Source organism: Clytia hemisphaerica, unplaced genomic scaffold (genome assembly GCF_902728285.1).
Source record: "Clytia hemisphaerica strain Z4C2 unplaced genomic scaffold, Clytia hemisphaerica genome assembly, whole genome shotgun sequence".
NCBI lineage: Eukaryota > Metazoa > Cnidaria > Hydrozoa > Leptothecata > Clytiidae > Clytia > Clytia hemisphaerica.
The window spans coordinates 154551-169197 of NW_027104531.1; the positions used below are offsets into that span (position 1 = coordinate 154551).

At 34.5% G+C, this 14647-nt stretch overlaps 1 protein-coding gene across 1 annotated transcript; it reads right to left on the minus strand.

Moving 5' to 3' along the window:
• Window positions 1–9279: 9279 nt before the first annotated feature.
• LOC136822400 (uncharacterized) lies at window positions 9280–13623 on the minus strand. The gene is made up of 5 exons (XM_067078654.1): window positions 13606–13623; window positions 12341–12519; window positions 11630–11742; window positions 10741–11012; window positions 9280–10503 (listed from the first exon to the last, which is right to left on the minus strand). Exons 1-5 carry the CDS (start codon window positions 13621–13623, stop codon window positions 9280–9282), a joined length of 1806 nt encoding a protein of 601 aa, XP_066934755.1.
• Window positions 13624–14647: the final 1024 nt, after the last annotated feature.

Here is a 14647-nt window from a genome sequence, read left to right on the forward strand (position 1 = left end):
AATAAATTTATGCATCTCGAGAAGAGTGTATTGGGCCATTCCAGAAAATTTTTGTTACCCCCCGCCAGACGACGTGCATTATCAATTTTTTTCTAGCCTCGGAAATAATTTTTCTTTTCCAGTGGTGGTTTGAAAATCCATGAAAATCCATGTATTTTTGCAAAATGCTTCGGAAATTCCACTCTTTTTTGCCTTTTTTAATTCAATTGCCTTGGAAATTCATACATTTTCTTCTCTCGCCTTGGAAATTTCGAATTTTGGTGAAAACTTTTGCCCTCGGAAATCCTGTATTAGAGATATTGCAAAACTCTTAGGCTACACGAGTCATGAATTTATTGAAGTAAAATTTGGAAAATTACACTACAGGAACCTTGAACAAACTAAAATTAGGGCTTTATCGTTTAGTAAAGGAAATTTTGATGCCTACACTTAACTGGCAAGGAAAGCTATTACAGATATACTCTGGTGGAAGAATAATACTAAAGGATCTTATAATGACATTTATCAGGGCAGCCCATCAATTGTAATGACATCAGATGCTTGTCCCTTTGGGACAATTGCCAACTATTAAGACCAATGGCTTATTCTCTGAGGAAGAGAGTGAGAATGAGCACATTAATGTGGTAGAATTGAAAGCTATACTTTTTGGGTTAAGGGCACTACTTCCCCTGCAAACAAACTCTCACATTATAACATTGTCAGACAATACTACAGCAGTTGGGTGTGTAAACAACATGGGTAGTTGTAGATCTAGAGAGTGTAATGCTGTTGCCATTAAGATCTGGGAATGGGCTATCTCCAGAAATAACTGGGTCACCGGCTCACACATCCCAGGCATTTATAACGAGGAGACAAATTGAAATTAGGCTTGAATGGAAACTGAATGAAAACATCTTTGAGGCAATACTGCAACACTTTGATTTCCTTCCTGAAATCGACTTATTTGCTTCTAGGATAAACTTCCAATTAAAGCCATTTGTATCATTTTTCCCTGATCCAGAAGCTGAACATATAAATGCCTTCTCACTTGATTGGAGTGGGATGAGATTTTATGCCTTTCCACCTTTCTCATGCATCTCCAGGATAGTTCAAAAGATTTACTCTGAGCAATGCTCTGGAATCATTGTGGTCCCTAACTGGCCTAACCAACCATGGTTCCCGAGTCTGATAGAGTTATATTTATATCTGCTTTTTGTTATTCCTTCTAGTCCAACGCAACTTTACCAACCAAACCAGAAGGAACGACTACATCCGCTTCACCGTCATCTGCATCTATTGGCCTGTTTGGTGGTTACTCCGAAAAAGTGAAGAAATTGCTGAACAGCTCACTAGCCACAGGTACATACAAACAGTATTCAACTTATTTTAAACGTTGGTCAGTATACTGTTCGACCCATAATATTGATCCTGATAATGCCAAGGTTGAGGATAGACTTGAATTCCTTGCGAATCTCTTTCATACCTCCTCCATTGAACACAGCAAGATCAGCATTATCCCTTATCATCCCTGAAAAAGATGGACTGTCCTTTGGAAAACAGCCGATTGTTAAAAGGTTGATGAAAGGAGTAATTAGGGAGAGAACGACACTCCCAAAATACACCGTTACTTATGATTGTATTTAATTTCCTTCTATCCCTGCCACCTTTAAAGGACGTGGATTTGAAACAACTTACTTTTAGAGTAGCTACTCTTTTATGTATATTATCAGATCAAAGGGCGCAGACTCTTGGTTTAATTTCGCTCGACTTTATGCATTCTCTGCCTGACTGCATTATTTTTCCAATTAGTTCTCTCGTAAAGCAAACCAGACCAGGGGTTCATCTGGATCCTCTAGAATTCAAGGCATATCCTAGCGATCCTAATCTTTGTCCTGTGTTCCATATCAACCACTACATCGAAAGAACTGAAAACGTTAGATCCTTTTTCATCAGTTACCAAACATATAATTCAGTTACTTCCAAAACCATTGCTAGATGGATTTTGTCTACTCTTCAAGATGCTGGTATGGACGTTTCCAACTTCGGTACACACTCCACGCGCTCAGCTGCTTCATCCAAAGCTTCAAAACTGGGAGTATCAATATTAGATATTGCCAAGGCAGCAGGATGGAGTTCAACATCAGTTTTTAGAAAACACTATAAAAAGCCGATCACTGTGACAAACTTTGGAGAGAAACTCCTGAATGGACGAACCAAACAATTGACTTGATTGTTTACGTATACTTGGACATTTATTGTTTACTTGTAACCTTGTGTGTTGTACATAGTTTTCCTGTATATAGTTCTTATAGGAACATGTATATATTGTTCACAACATAATATAGATTATATACCACATATAGTACTTTGTTTATTACCTAGAGATAATATAAACCAATTATATAGTATTTATTGCGTCATCTATCATTTCGTGTCAACTTAGCCAACAAGATCTGCTTGTTGTATATTTTCCAGACCTGCTGGCTTGGCTTTGAAGTCCCATATGGGCTCTTGCCGGAATGCCGGAACCGACGGAGAAAATAATTGACTGATTAAACAAGATTTAATGCAGTTTGATCTAAATTATTTTCCCCATAAGGTTCCCCATTCCGGCAAGAGTTCATGTGCCCGCCACCCTCCCTGTTACATTACGCATTTGAGGGAAGCCAGCAGTCCTATTGCTTCAAAGTAGGATATCGGGAGATTGGGAGCGATCTCACATGAACTCTTGCCGGAATGGGGAACCTTATGGGGAAAATAATTTAGAACAAACTGCATTAAATCTTGTTTAATAAGTCAATTTTTTACCAACATTTCCTTAACAGAGTGTGTTGAATTTTTAATCAAGAATTGCTATTTCAAAGTTGGTAATCATATAATCAGACAAAACATCGGTATCCCGATGGGAATAGATCCAGCTCCATTTTGGGCTAACCTTTTTATTTATTATTACGAATCTAAATATGTACAAAATTTGATTTCTACTAGTTCTCCTAGAGCATACAATTTTCATTCAGTTGGTAGATTTATTGATGACCTTTGCGCTATTAATGATAGAGATGATTTTCTCTCATGTTATAATGATATCTATCCGGAAGAGCTACAGTTGAAAGTTGAACATCATGAAGTTTTTGGATCTAGATATAAGTGGGGGGCGTACGGGAAAGCGGTTTGTCGGTTTCGGGCATTTTTTTTGTCGGTTTATTGGTGAAGAGCTCGAAATATGTCGGTTTATCGGTGAAGAGCTCGAAATATGTCGGTTTATCGGTGAAGGGAAAACATCACGGTGTCGGTGATTGAGCTGTTTTTGTTCGGTTTACCGGTGAAAAAATAAAAAATAGCAGTTTTTTCGGTGATTATCACATACGTCGGTTTCTGAGAATTGATTATCCTTGTGCATAAATAATCAAAAATCAAGAAGTAAAATTTTCTTTGCTCGCTTCGCTTGCAGAAAACACCAGGAGTGACCTAGTTAAATAACATATGTTCAGCAATAGCCCATTAGTGAAAGATTTGTCGTATATTATATGCCTAATTTTAAAGTTTTTATAATTCTATAAAGTTATTAAAATAATTTAACGTGGTTTTATTTTGTTCCTTTTCTAGTCGAAAATTTCAGTATCAATATACTCTAATTGACTTTACGCAATTCATCTCGACAATGACAATGTCGCAAATTTTTCTTGCTCGCTTCGCTTGCATTTCCTAAATGTTTCTAAAATGACCAAAAGTTCAAGTTAAACAAATTTCGTTTTACTAATGCGACCAAAAAGGGGGCGCCAGAATATGCCTAGGGGGCGCCTTCAGCCAAAATTCTACTTTTGCCTCCCCACTCTTGACCTACCCACCACTCTTACCGTGAATAGCACAGGTCAAAATCATATATTGACGCTGTGCCAACGAAGACAAAAGTAACCATGACGACCATCCAAGATCTTGGATGAGGTTCAAAATTGATATTTTTATTCCCGTCGTTGAAAACACAACTTACAAAAAGTCATCAATGCTTTGTAAAAAGAGTCAGTGATAGAGAATCATAACATAAAGTCTGTCTATTATTTTGATTCAATATCAAAGTGACATTTTCATAATTAAAAGTTTAGTAATTACTGTTATACATTTGGGGATCATGTAAAAGATTTCTTTCAAAATAAATTCATTTCAATTACACTTGGAGGTTTCTGGTGAATTCGTAAATAGTAAACTGCATACTGATACAGTCTGCTAGACATTAATATGGTAATATTTGCTCTTCATCTTTGATTTTTTCTATCCACGCTTTTTTTATAAGAATAGTGTACTTTGGTTGAGGGTGAGCATTATTCCTATTTATCTATTGTTCTAAACAATAGGCCTATTGTTTTAAACCCGAAATCTCACCCTGATATTCTTATAGAAGTTATTCTTATAAAAGAAAAAACATGTAGTGACTAGATTGACATATGCGCGATAAAATTTCTATTATTTGTCTTCAGAGGTTAATATATTTTTTGAAAACTTAACCTCTGATACTCAGGGTACACCACTCTACTGGGGTTGGTCTAAAAAGCAGGGAAGCCAATTGGGCTAGGTTATGGGGTACCTCTTTTTGCCTAAACTTTTGAAATCTGAAACCTGTTTTCATGTGGAAATAACTATTACAACATCTTGTTAATGATTCCATGTAATAAAATTTAAGATTCCTTTCGAACTTCAGCCACAATAGCCTTTTTTCCAAAGGTACTGAACTTTGTTACTTCTCAAGAGACCTAGTCTAGGAGCTGGAGCTCAACTACTTTTTGCCTTTGCTAATTCTGATGGGGGAAAAAGTAGAGAGTCCAGTGGAACCCACAAATTATGTAACTGAAACTATTAACTGTCACACCAAATTTGAATTTAAAACCAATCAGAATTCCCTCTTTTTTAAATTTATAGCTAAGGTCTTCGCATAATTAGAGGGGCTGACACCATAATTATTCATTCTAAAATGGCAGAAAAAAAACATAAAAAGTTTAACATAAAATTTTATTTTTAAAAAGAGAAGAGAAATCACTATTTTATAAGTGTTTTTTCTTTTCCCGTTGTATATAAAACATAATGAACAACAATGTCTTCCTCAATTGTGTTTTCAGATGTAAAAAACAAAAGATTTTGTTCAAAAAGTGTAAAATTAATCACCCAATTTGAAAATAAACAAGCATCTTTTACCACTGATCCTACTGTAGTGACTAAGATCTTCGTTCATTTCTACCGTATCTTATCTACCATTTTGCCTTCGACTTCTCGAAGGTTTGTTTACATCCCCTTGGTTGTATCAACTAAAGATCTATATCAGGGGGGGATACAGGAATTTTTATCACTGTGTGAAAATTCTGGTTTATCCCGATTTTCCAGTATAATCCCGATTTTTGAATCCGATAATTGAAGGATTACTCTACTCCATCGCTACATGCCACACACATGTATATAATATCTTTGATTCACTCTACTTATAAGAGCACAGAATCATAGTTTCAAAATGTCCTCGTGTTAGATTATGTTCTTGTAAAAAACTTTAGATCAGACTCAGAAAGAGAGAAAACTTCGTGATTTGTTTACACGTAAATCGCGATAGTGTGAAGGGTATGAAAAAGTGGTTTCACCATGTCAATGGTTTCACACAGTCTGAAGGAATGAAAATTCGTGAAAAGTATGCAAAACTATGTAATTATCCTCACGAAATTCTGCCAAAATAATCTCCACCGTTGAGGTATGATAACAAGATGAATGCGACTCCTTCAGAGAACTTATTACGATGGAGAGTCTCTCTCACACAAACAAAAGCTTCTTTGACGTCATTTTGAACACAGAAAGTGAAACGTATCAACAGATGTACCTTTTGAACATTTTCTGTACAGAAAGCATTTATGTTTCTTTGAAAGAACAAAATATTTTTTCTTATTTATAGAAAACAATTTTAGTGTTTTTATTTTTTCGAATCGAGAAAATTGAGTGTGTGAATTCATCACGTTCACATACCCTGTATCCGCCCCTGTATATCTCAAACAAAATCAAGATATTGAGAAGATATTTTAAAAAAGCCGTGCGACCACAAAACTATTATTTTTTAAAGTTGACGCATGCGTCGACCATATCTGGCCGGAGGGTTCCCTCTGACGTTCTATCAAAAAAGCGAAGATAGTATACGGCAGACTTTCTGACTACAAGAGACCTGGCGCGATTTTGTCTTCCTTCTCGGCTTCGTTTAAAAATTTACAGACCCGAATAAAAAATATATACAAAACAGTTTTTAATATTTTAGATTTAGATTTTATTTATGTTTTTAGTTGTTATTTCCATGAGGCTGTAACTCAATGATAATAGCTTTGGAATCGCCTTTGGGCCATATGATCTCTAATCTTGTCATATCTTAACAATCCTCTGTTATTGAATCTATTGTTTAATTTAAATCATGTTTAGATGTTTCAAACAATTAATTCCTCTCAAAATTTTTAAATATGGCAGCTTATAATAGGTACAAAGAAAATTAAACTTTTGAAATAGCTCTATTATAATGAAGCTCTATTTCCTACTCCTCGTACATTAACACGTGGTAATTTGTATCTTTGTTTATCTTTGGAATTGTACATGATCAACCTAAGTATCAAACAGATTCATGCTCCCTGGTCGGTAAAATGTGGTTCTATGCATTAATTTTCGGTATTTCTATTCTGGTCTGTAAAATATTTAGGTACCCCACAACCTAGCCCAATTGGCTACCCCAATTGGCTACCCTGCTTTTTAGACCAACCCACTCTACTGTGTATCAGTGCGTCTCAAACCGCGATATTTCGAGAGCACGGAAGCGCGTCAAAACACCAGCTTTTTTAGAGTTTTGTCTCGTTTACCCAAACGCTGCAATCCTGTGTAGGCTTTGGGCTCAAGACTAGAACCCCCAATACGAGACATTGGCCTGACCGAAAAAAAATCATCATCATCAATTTTGTTAATTGTCAGAGTCGTTTACTCACTGGAAATACGCAACTTTCTGAAGTTTCGTTTTTTTTTTCGGTTGTGCTTCATTTTAAAAATAACGAAGATGAAAAGTTACCATCAATCCCGCGAGTAAAAGAAAGTACTCCGACTAGTCTACGAAAAGTGCGCTCGCGCGGCGAATAGAATATATCGCAAATTAATATATGCATAAAACTGACGAAATCCTTTCTTTTTTATGCTTACCCTTACCAAATTTTCATGTCATAAACTATACTTTAAGTGTATTACAAGCATACTTATTCAATACTTCTGTTGCACGTAGTATAACATGCGTATACTTATTTTGTACTTCAAAAGTGTAGTATGATTAAGGTATGTCAAAAATATTACTGAAATAAAGAAGTACAACATACTTCTTTTCTACTTCCAATTTGGAGTATGAAAAAGGTACGTACTTTTCTCATACTTTAATGATGAAGTATTAAAAATGTATGTCATAAAGATTTGCAAACAACGCACAAAAACTCCCATTTTTCAAAAAATAAAAGTCAGCGAGTACTCAAAAAATACTTCAACCGTCTTCAAACTTCAATTAAGTTTGGAGTATAGGCCTAGTATATTAAATTGTAGCGTGTCAAAATATCAGGATACAAACTACCAGATACTACAAACATACTACAATACTTTGAAAAATTCAAAACATACCTCTTGAAGCAAGTCAAAATGCTTTACTAATAGCATACTCCAAAGTTATACGGAGTTTTCCATGTTACACGCTTTTTTTATAAGAATATACTTTATAAGAATCTTCATGATGAAATTGGCCGAAAAATTAACAATAATTCTAAGAATATTCCCATCATGAATTTTTTCTGCCAACCATAAATTTCTATTTTTATCTTTTTATGTGAGCCTAACTCTCTTAATTTACACTAAAATTTCACTTCTCATAGCAGTCCTAGAACCCAAAGAAATACGTATTAAGGTCAATGAATAAAATCTATCCAAAACTGCAAAACGGTCCGAGCTGAATGTGAAACATAATCAAGTGACTCACCTACCAAATCAGTTTTCAAGAGATTTTGTTTGACATCCAACAACAAAAAGTATGAATATTGTAGAGGGTCTAAGATCCACAGAAGCCAATGCCGTGGGCTCAAGTGGATGAACAGCAACCAGTAATTTTATTTGGCATTAATTATTCTTTTTGATATTTTTATTATACCTATAACGAGAATAAAATTTTTGAGCCTAGGTGTATTTATGACATATTTTAAACAACAGATAATATTTTAAAAAAGAGCAAAAAAATAACATATACAGACACAGTTCTTATAAAAATGGGATTAAATTATAAATGGGAAACTGTCACAGAATGAAAACTTCTTGAAAACATGAATCAATATTATTCTAAAAGTGACTAAATAAAGGTCTGGACGATATTTAATTTTCAATGGGGATGAAATTATGGAGCAACTTCTCAATGGGGTTAGTCAAGGTAGAGCATTTAAAAATTCTCTCGCCAAGAGCACCAGTGTGAGGCTCGAAGTAATAATTCTACAAGAGTATCATAGCAAGGGAAAATATATTCCAGACACATGTCAACGAACTACAAAGTATGTGGACAAACTAAATAAAATAACAAATTAAATTAGAGGAATAAACAAATAATAAGGGCTTTCGAAAGGGGCTGACGAGACGATCTTTTTAAGGATGGGTTCTGGGCGCATGTTAGAACTAGAAAACTAGATGTGTTCTAAAATAAGGAGACAGGGTTATCATAAAGAAATACTGATGTATCCTTGATGATATTGCCTAGGCGACCCTAAAAAGCTTCAGATCACATCCTTCAATGAGACAGGGGTATCATTAAGAGAAAAGCTGAAGTTATTTGCTGCCTAGAAACCTTAGAAAGCTTGAGAAAACATCCTTCTTTCAAAAATATAATATGTAGACAAAAAGATTTTCCTAGATTTCAGAACATCTCCTATCATAGTACTAAACTGTGTAGATTTTATTTTTTGTTCAACTATCATAGTAATATAAAGCAGTAATAAAATTAGGTTGAAAGTCATTTGAATAAAAATTAGAAGAACATAACAAAAGGTAGAAAGATGAAGAACATATATTTCTAACTTTTCTAAAGAATTGCTTCGCCGGCTCCTTCTGAGTTTTACTCTTTCTTGATAATCAAGATATTATGATATCGTAGAATTTCCAATAAGTCAGTAGAAATATGAAACAGTATAAATCCAAAGAGGGAAGGTTTAAAGTGATGACTTCTGGCATTGTCCATTAAAAGTTATCTGTAAAAGTAATGTCAAGCAAATCGTATCATCTTTAAACTTAATCATTTTCTATTTTGTTTGGAAAAAGAGCAATGTAATTGCCAGATTTACATGAAATATAGATGCACAGATCAATTATATCATCAATCCTGCATACATCAAGAGTTATGTCTTTTGAAACTGTTAGAATATGTGTTGTATTTTTCATTCTAGAGTAAACGTTGAGCAATTCTAAGACAGCATAGTAACCAAAAGCATCGCCATTTTTGGCTCTTAAGAAATACTTGACAAATCCATAGGAGTTTCCATATCTGCCATTATAGTTGACTGTGTAGGAGTTCCTTTTGGTGACACGTGTATATTCTTTAGACTGGATTATATTTCCATTCAAACAAATTCTTTTGAAAACTTTGATTTCCTGGAAAGAGTTCAAACGATGATCAACTAAAACTCTATCTTTTGATGGCAAAGGAGTGCTTGAAAACTTTCCAACAGTAAATACATTGTGACTTATTTTGTCACCAGAATTCTTGGCAAGTTGATGATAATTAAGGGTCATTTTAGAGTACAATGTGTAACCGGTACAGCCTGGTAAGAGTGAACGGGCTATCTCAGGGATCTTATGTTGGATTATTGTGTTAGTTACTATTTGCATACTGACACTTTGTGTTCCATGGAATAAATACTTAAAGTCACCGTTATAGTCCTCATACGAAAATGCAGATTGACACCATAATGGCCCTAAGTTTTCAACAGCAGTTGTCATGTGAAGTAAGTTATGGACATTGTAGGTGTAATATCTTTCACCACCGTAAAGCCGTTCAATCTGTAGACAAAACTTCTTCAGTAAATATCTACTTTCCTCTAAGTCTTTTTCACTTATCACTTCTTTCAATAAAATAGCTACAGCTTGAACAAGGAGAACATAATGATCATAATACTCCTCAGGTAAAAAGTTTTTAGCCAACGGTATAGAATATATCAGGCAAAAAGATCGAAATTCAGAGGCTTTCCACTGACCAAAATCTTTTTCAATGCTTCTGGGAACGCGACTTATTAGATTAGGTAGCTTTAACGACTTGAGTTGATTACCAACGTACCAAGCACACTTTTTGTAATTCTTGAAGAACCAAAGCTTCATTAACATTTTAATCACACCGAGCAATGTGTTATGCATATAGTCCAAACCCAAGCCATTTACAATATCAAAGCGAGGTAGCATCATCGGCCAACACAAACCTTTTACACCACATACTTTCGATTCTTGGCCACTTTCCATCATCTATAAGGATTTTTAAAAGTTGATACTTCATAACAGAAATTGAAATTGAATCATTTTCCCTAGCCCTATTCTGGGGGCTAAAATATTTTGAACCCCCAGAAAATCTTATTTTCCTATACTTGATCTTTGATCCTAAATCCAACACCCCCTCAATCGAGGGTCTGGTGTTTTTGGTAGTAAACAAATATGAAGAAATATCATTTAAAATCAAACTCACTAAAGTACAGTATAACTTACTTGATTTTGAGCTTTAGTAGCATGTTCAATCATAGATTCGTGGGTCCTCGTCTTTGCATGCCCATTAACATTATTGTGGTTGAAAGGAAAGCAGTGTGTATGTCCTTTGCCAGCTTTAACAGTTTTGCCTGGCTCTAAACAGTATGAGCAGCCATATTCTCCATTAAATTGAGTGATGTTTTGGAATTGACTTTTGGCGGGAGCGTCAAAAATACCAGATAAGAGAAAAACACGCACTTTCTTTTGTCCTTTTAATGTTTTCAGGATTTCACCTAAAACATAAAAATTGAATGCATTTAAATGGGGAGTGCTTTGACTATGCCTACCACTCATAGACCAAACTAACTCTGCCTACTTACCCTAACTAACCATTTGATTGTAAATTGGGTTGGCTAAAAAATATGTTTTCAGCTTTTCTTAAAAAAAGGCTACTGACATTTCTAGAATCATAAGAGGTGGGATTCTTTAATCTCCAAAGGGGACTGACTGATCCACCACTTTTTCTAAAATAATTAAATAAAACACTAGATTTAGCTTTATGTGTTCCCCAGACAACTGGAGGTGAAGCAAAATTATGCGTCATCTTTACTATTAGTAGACCAATTTATTCACTCAAAGAAACTTCTTGCAAAATGCAAGAAACAAGGAGATGAGAATTGATTTGATTAAACAAATTTCTGGCACCAAACTGTAGTCTATTGTTGTCTACTTTTTTAAAGATGGCACATAATTTCAATTCAGCAGTTACAGAGAAGCTCCATCTTGTGTTTTATATAACTGAGGCTTAGCATATGGAGTTTTCCAAGATTTGAGCCTGGATATGCTTATAAGTGTTATGGTTATAAAAAGAAAAAATTATCTCAAGTTAAAAATTGTAATAAAATAATACCTTCCACTCCAAAGGTGTTAAGTTCTTTCATAAATGGATTAAGGAATGTCTTGAAATCGGGTTTTTTAACATCAAACCAAAGCCCAGCAAATATCCTGTACTTTCTTTGATATCTGAATAGAAGGAATAAAATTATTTTGCGTTGAAAAAAAGAGTGATTGCAGAAAAAAGGTTGCAGGAATTTACACTTTGGCACCTAATAATATACATGGAGGGGGGGGTAGAGTCTGAAATAAGCAGGATTGCTGGAAATGTTTCAAAATTTTATAATGTCCTGGGAGGAAATTTTTGAAAATGGGGTCAATATAGAAGATTAATAAGCAGGGGGTTGAAATGAGAATGTACCCAAGAGTAGTTTCACCCAACTGTATATCTTTACTAACTTCTTACTTCTTATGGTTTTAACCCTTCAGGCATGAAAGACGACTTTTGGCGTTCCAAAATAGGCAAAATACCTATCCCCCATCTACAGGCCATAGCTCCTGACAACTTGATTTAAAAGGGCATAAATGCTTTTAGAAAGAGTATAAAAATAGCTTTCCAATGGTACCAAAACGAGCTCCCAATTCACAAGTTACAAGCTTTAACGCCAGTTTGAAATTTACAATTTGACAAGAAAGAAATTGCAAAAAAATTACTCTTTCAAAAAGGTCTGCGTGCTGAAAGGGTTAAGCAATAATATTGTAACTTTTAAAAGATCAAAGATCATACCTGAATCTAGGATGGAGCTCATTTATTGTGTAATAAACTGGCCAGATTTGCATTTTGGAGGATTGAAATAAGCTGACTCCATCAGTGTTCATCTGTAATGAAATACGGATTTCATTTTGTTTTTGTTCTGCAGTTGTTTTATGCAAGAATCCATCAGCAGCAAAATTGTTTTTATACACCTGAAACAGAAATAATGTTGACATAGTAACATTCCATACCTTAAAGGGATAACTTGGCTAAAAGATTCCTTCCATGGTCTAAGACCTCAAAATATTTTTGCTGACAACATTCCAAAGTTAAGATATGATGATTTGAAATCTCATATTTTCGTACCTCACACGTATTGATTTGATTTCCATTTGAAGTTCCTTTGAAATAAATTGCACTCCAAAACCATCTCCACGGATTTTTTTTATCTTAAAACATCCCCATTGGGATTTCGATAGAAATTTTCATCGTTCATGTGGGAAGAAGTTTCGCCGGGGCTGTGAGACAGGGGTGTACTATTTCACCATCACTTAAAGTCTAGGGCAAAAAATACGGTATTTTAGAAAGGTTGTAGAGAATGATGTCCTATTTTGCTGTAAAATTCAGGAAAAATAATATGTAAAATGTACCAAATTTGACTGTTCAAAAGCTAAAAGAATTTATTTAACCAACAAATCCACTCTTTTTGTCACCACTTTTACTTTTGCTTTTTGATTAGAGAAGGTCCGACAAATATTATTTGCAAAATATTACAATTTTTTTTAATTTCGAAATACTTTAAAATCATGTTTTTATAACAATACGCCCTTTTTAACGCCTATCGTCATGCATACTGTATGTTTTGAAGTTTCAAACCTCCCATTATTTTTGTGAGTCACTCGTTAGTTTTGACGACGACGATGATGTACTCTTTCTATCGTAAACTTTTAAAAATCTACGTTTTTTTAGTGTCGATCTTTCGGGTGCTCTATTATCGTGAAATTATGAAAAAGATATCACCAAAAAAAACTATTATCAGATTAATTAAAAGTTTTTTTTACTCTTCTTCATGAATATAGTCTGGAGAAATGGAATCAAGGTTTGGTTCCCTTTAATTAACTGTTAAACCTGTTTGGCACGTTCACTGCCAAAGCCTTTTTAGCAATTAGAAATTAACGCGATGGGACTTCATCCAAATTTTAGAGGGTTCATTAGCCTGACAGTATGTTGATTTTAAAGATAATATGTAAATGCAGAAAGAACTTTATGTATCAAAATCAAAGTTATGATTCTTTAACCTTTCCAGCGCGCAACATTTTTACATCTTCAGCCCGTCTGCGCGCAACGTTTTTTGATGAAAATGCAATTTTCACGATAACCGTTATAACTTTTTGTAAAATTAACTTCAGAAAAAAACCCTTATATTTTTGGAAAGCCCTACCTTTCCTCTTTCTAAATATGTTTAACTGAGTACTTCAAACAATTTTGGACAGAAATTATGAAGCCAGACAAAAGGTATATGAAAAAACAATGTCGCGGAAAAGTCATTTTTTGGTGCAAAACTTCAAAAAATTATAGAGAACTGAAAAATTGATAAAAACACTTACTTTTTTCTTTAGAAGGTTTCTTTATAGTTAGGTAATACAATTCCATACTTTTGAAAAGCCAAATAAAACTCTAAAACACTTTTATAAACCCTTACTTTCATAGCTAACTTTCTGCCTCCTCCTGTTTCACAAAATCACGCAACACAGCTTGGTCTACCATTTCTATTTTTGAAAAATGTTGCGTCATACCAAAACAAACCCCGATTGTTTCTTATCGGAAATTTCACGCTGATTCCGATTTTTTAATCGGTTTTACCGTACCTCTGACGGTTGGGGCGTAATCTGACCTAATATAAAGGTCACCTTAAAAACGTATCAGATACGTCTTTCGGAACGTATGGCGAACGTATCAGATACGTCTTTCGGGGCGGAAAGGTTAAAGTATCAACCGTATTTTGATTAAGTATATTTGCAGTTGGAAGCGAGCATGTTGAACTTTCCATTATCAACCAAAAGCTTTATATTTGGCATGCTTAACCTTTAAAAAATTTAGTATATCAGTGATTAGAAATAAGAGACAAAAGGAGCTTGTAAAATCTGGAACTTGGGGGGATTGACAGAAATTTCTCCCTCATATCACAACTAAGTTACTCATGATCTCTCCCTTATAAATGTACCTCCCAGTAGTTTTAGCCACACTTTGTTTAACAAGGCTATGTCTTTTCATGTTTTGGTAACAAAATGAGTTACATTCCAAAAGAGGAGGGCAAAATATTTTTGGGAGGAGCTGAAG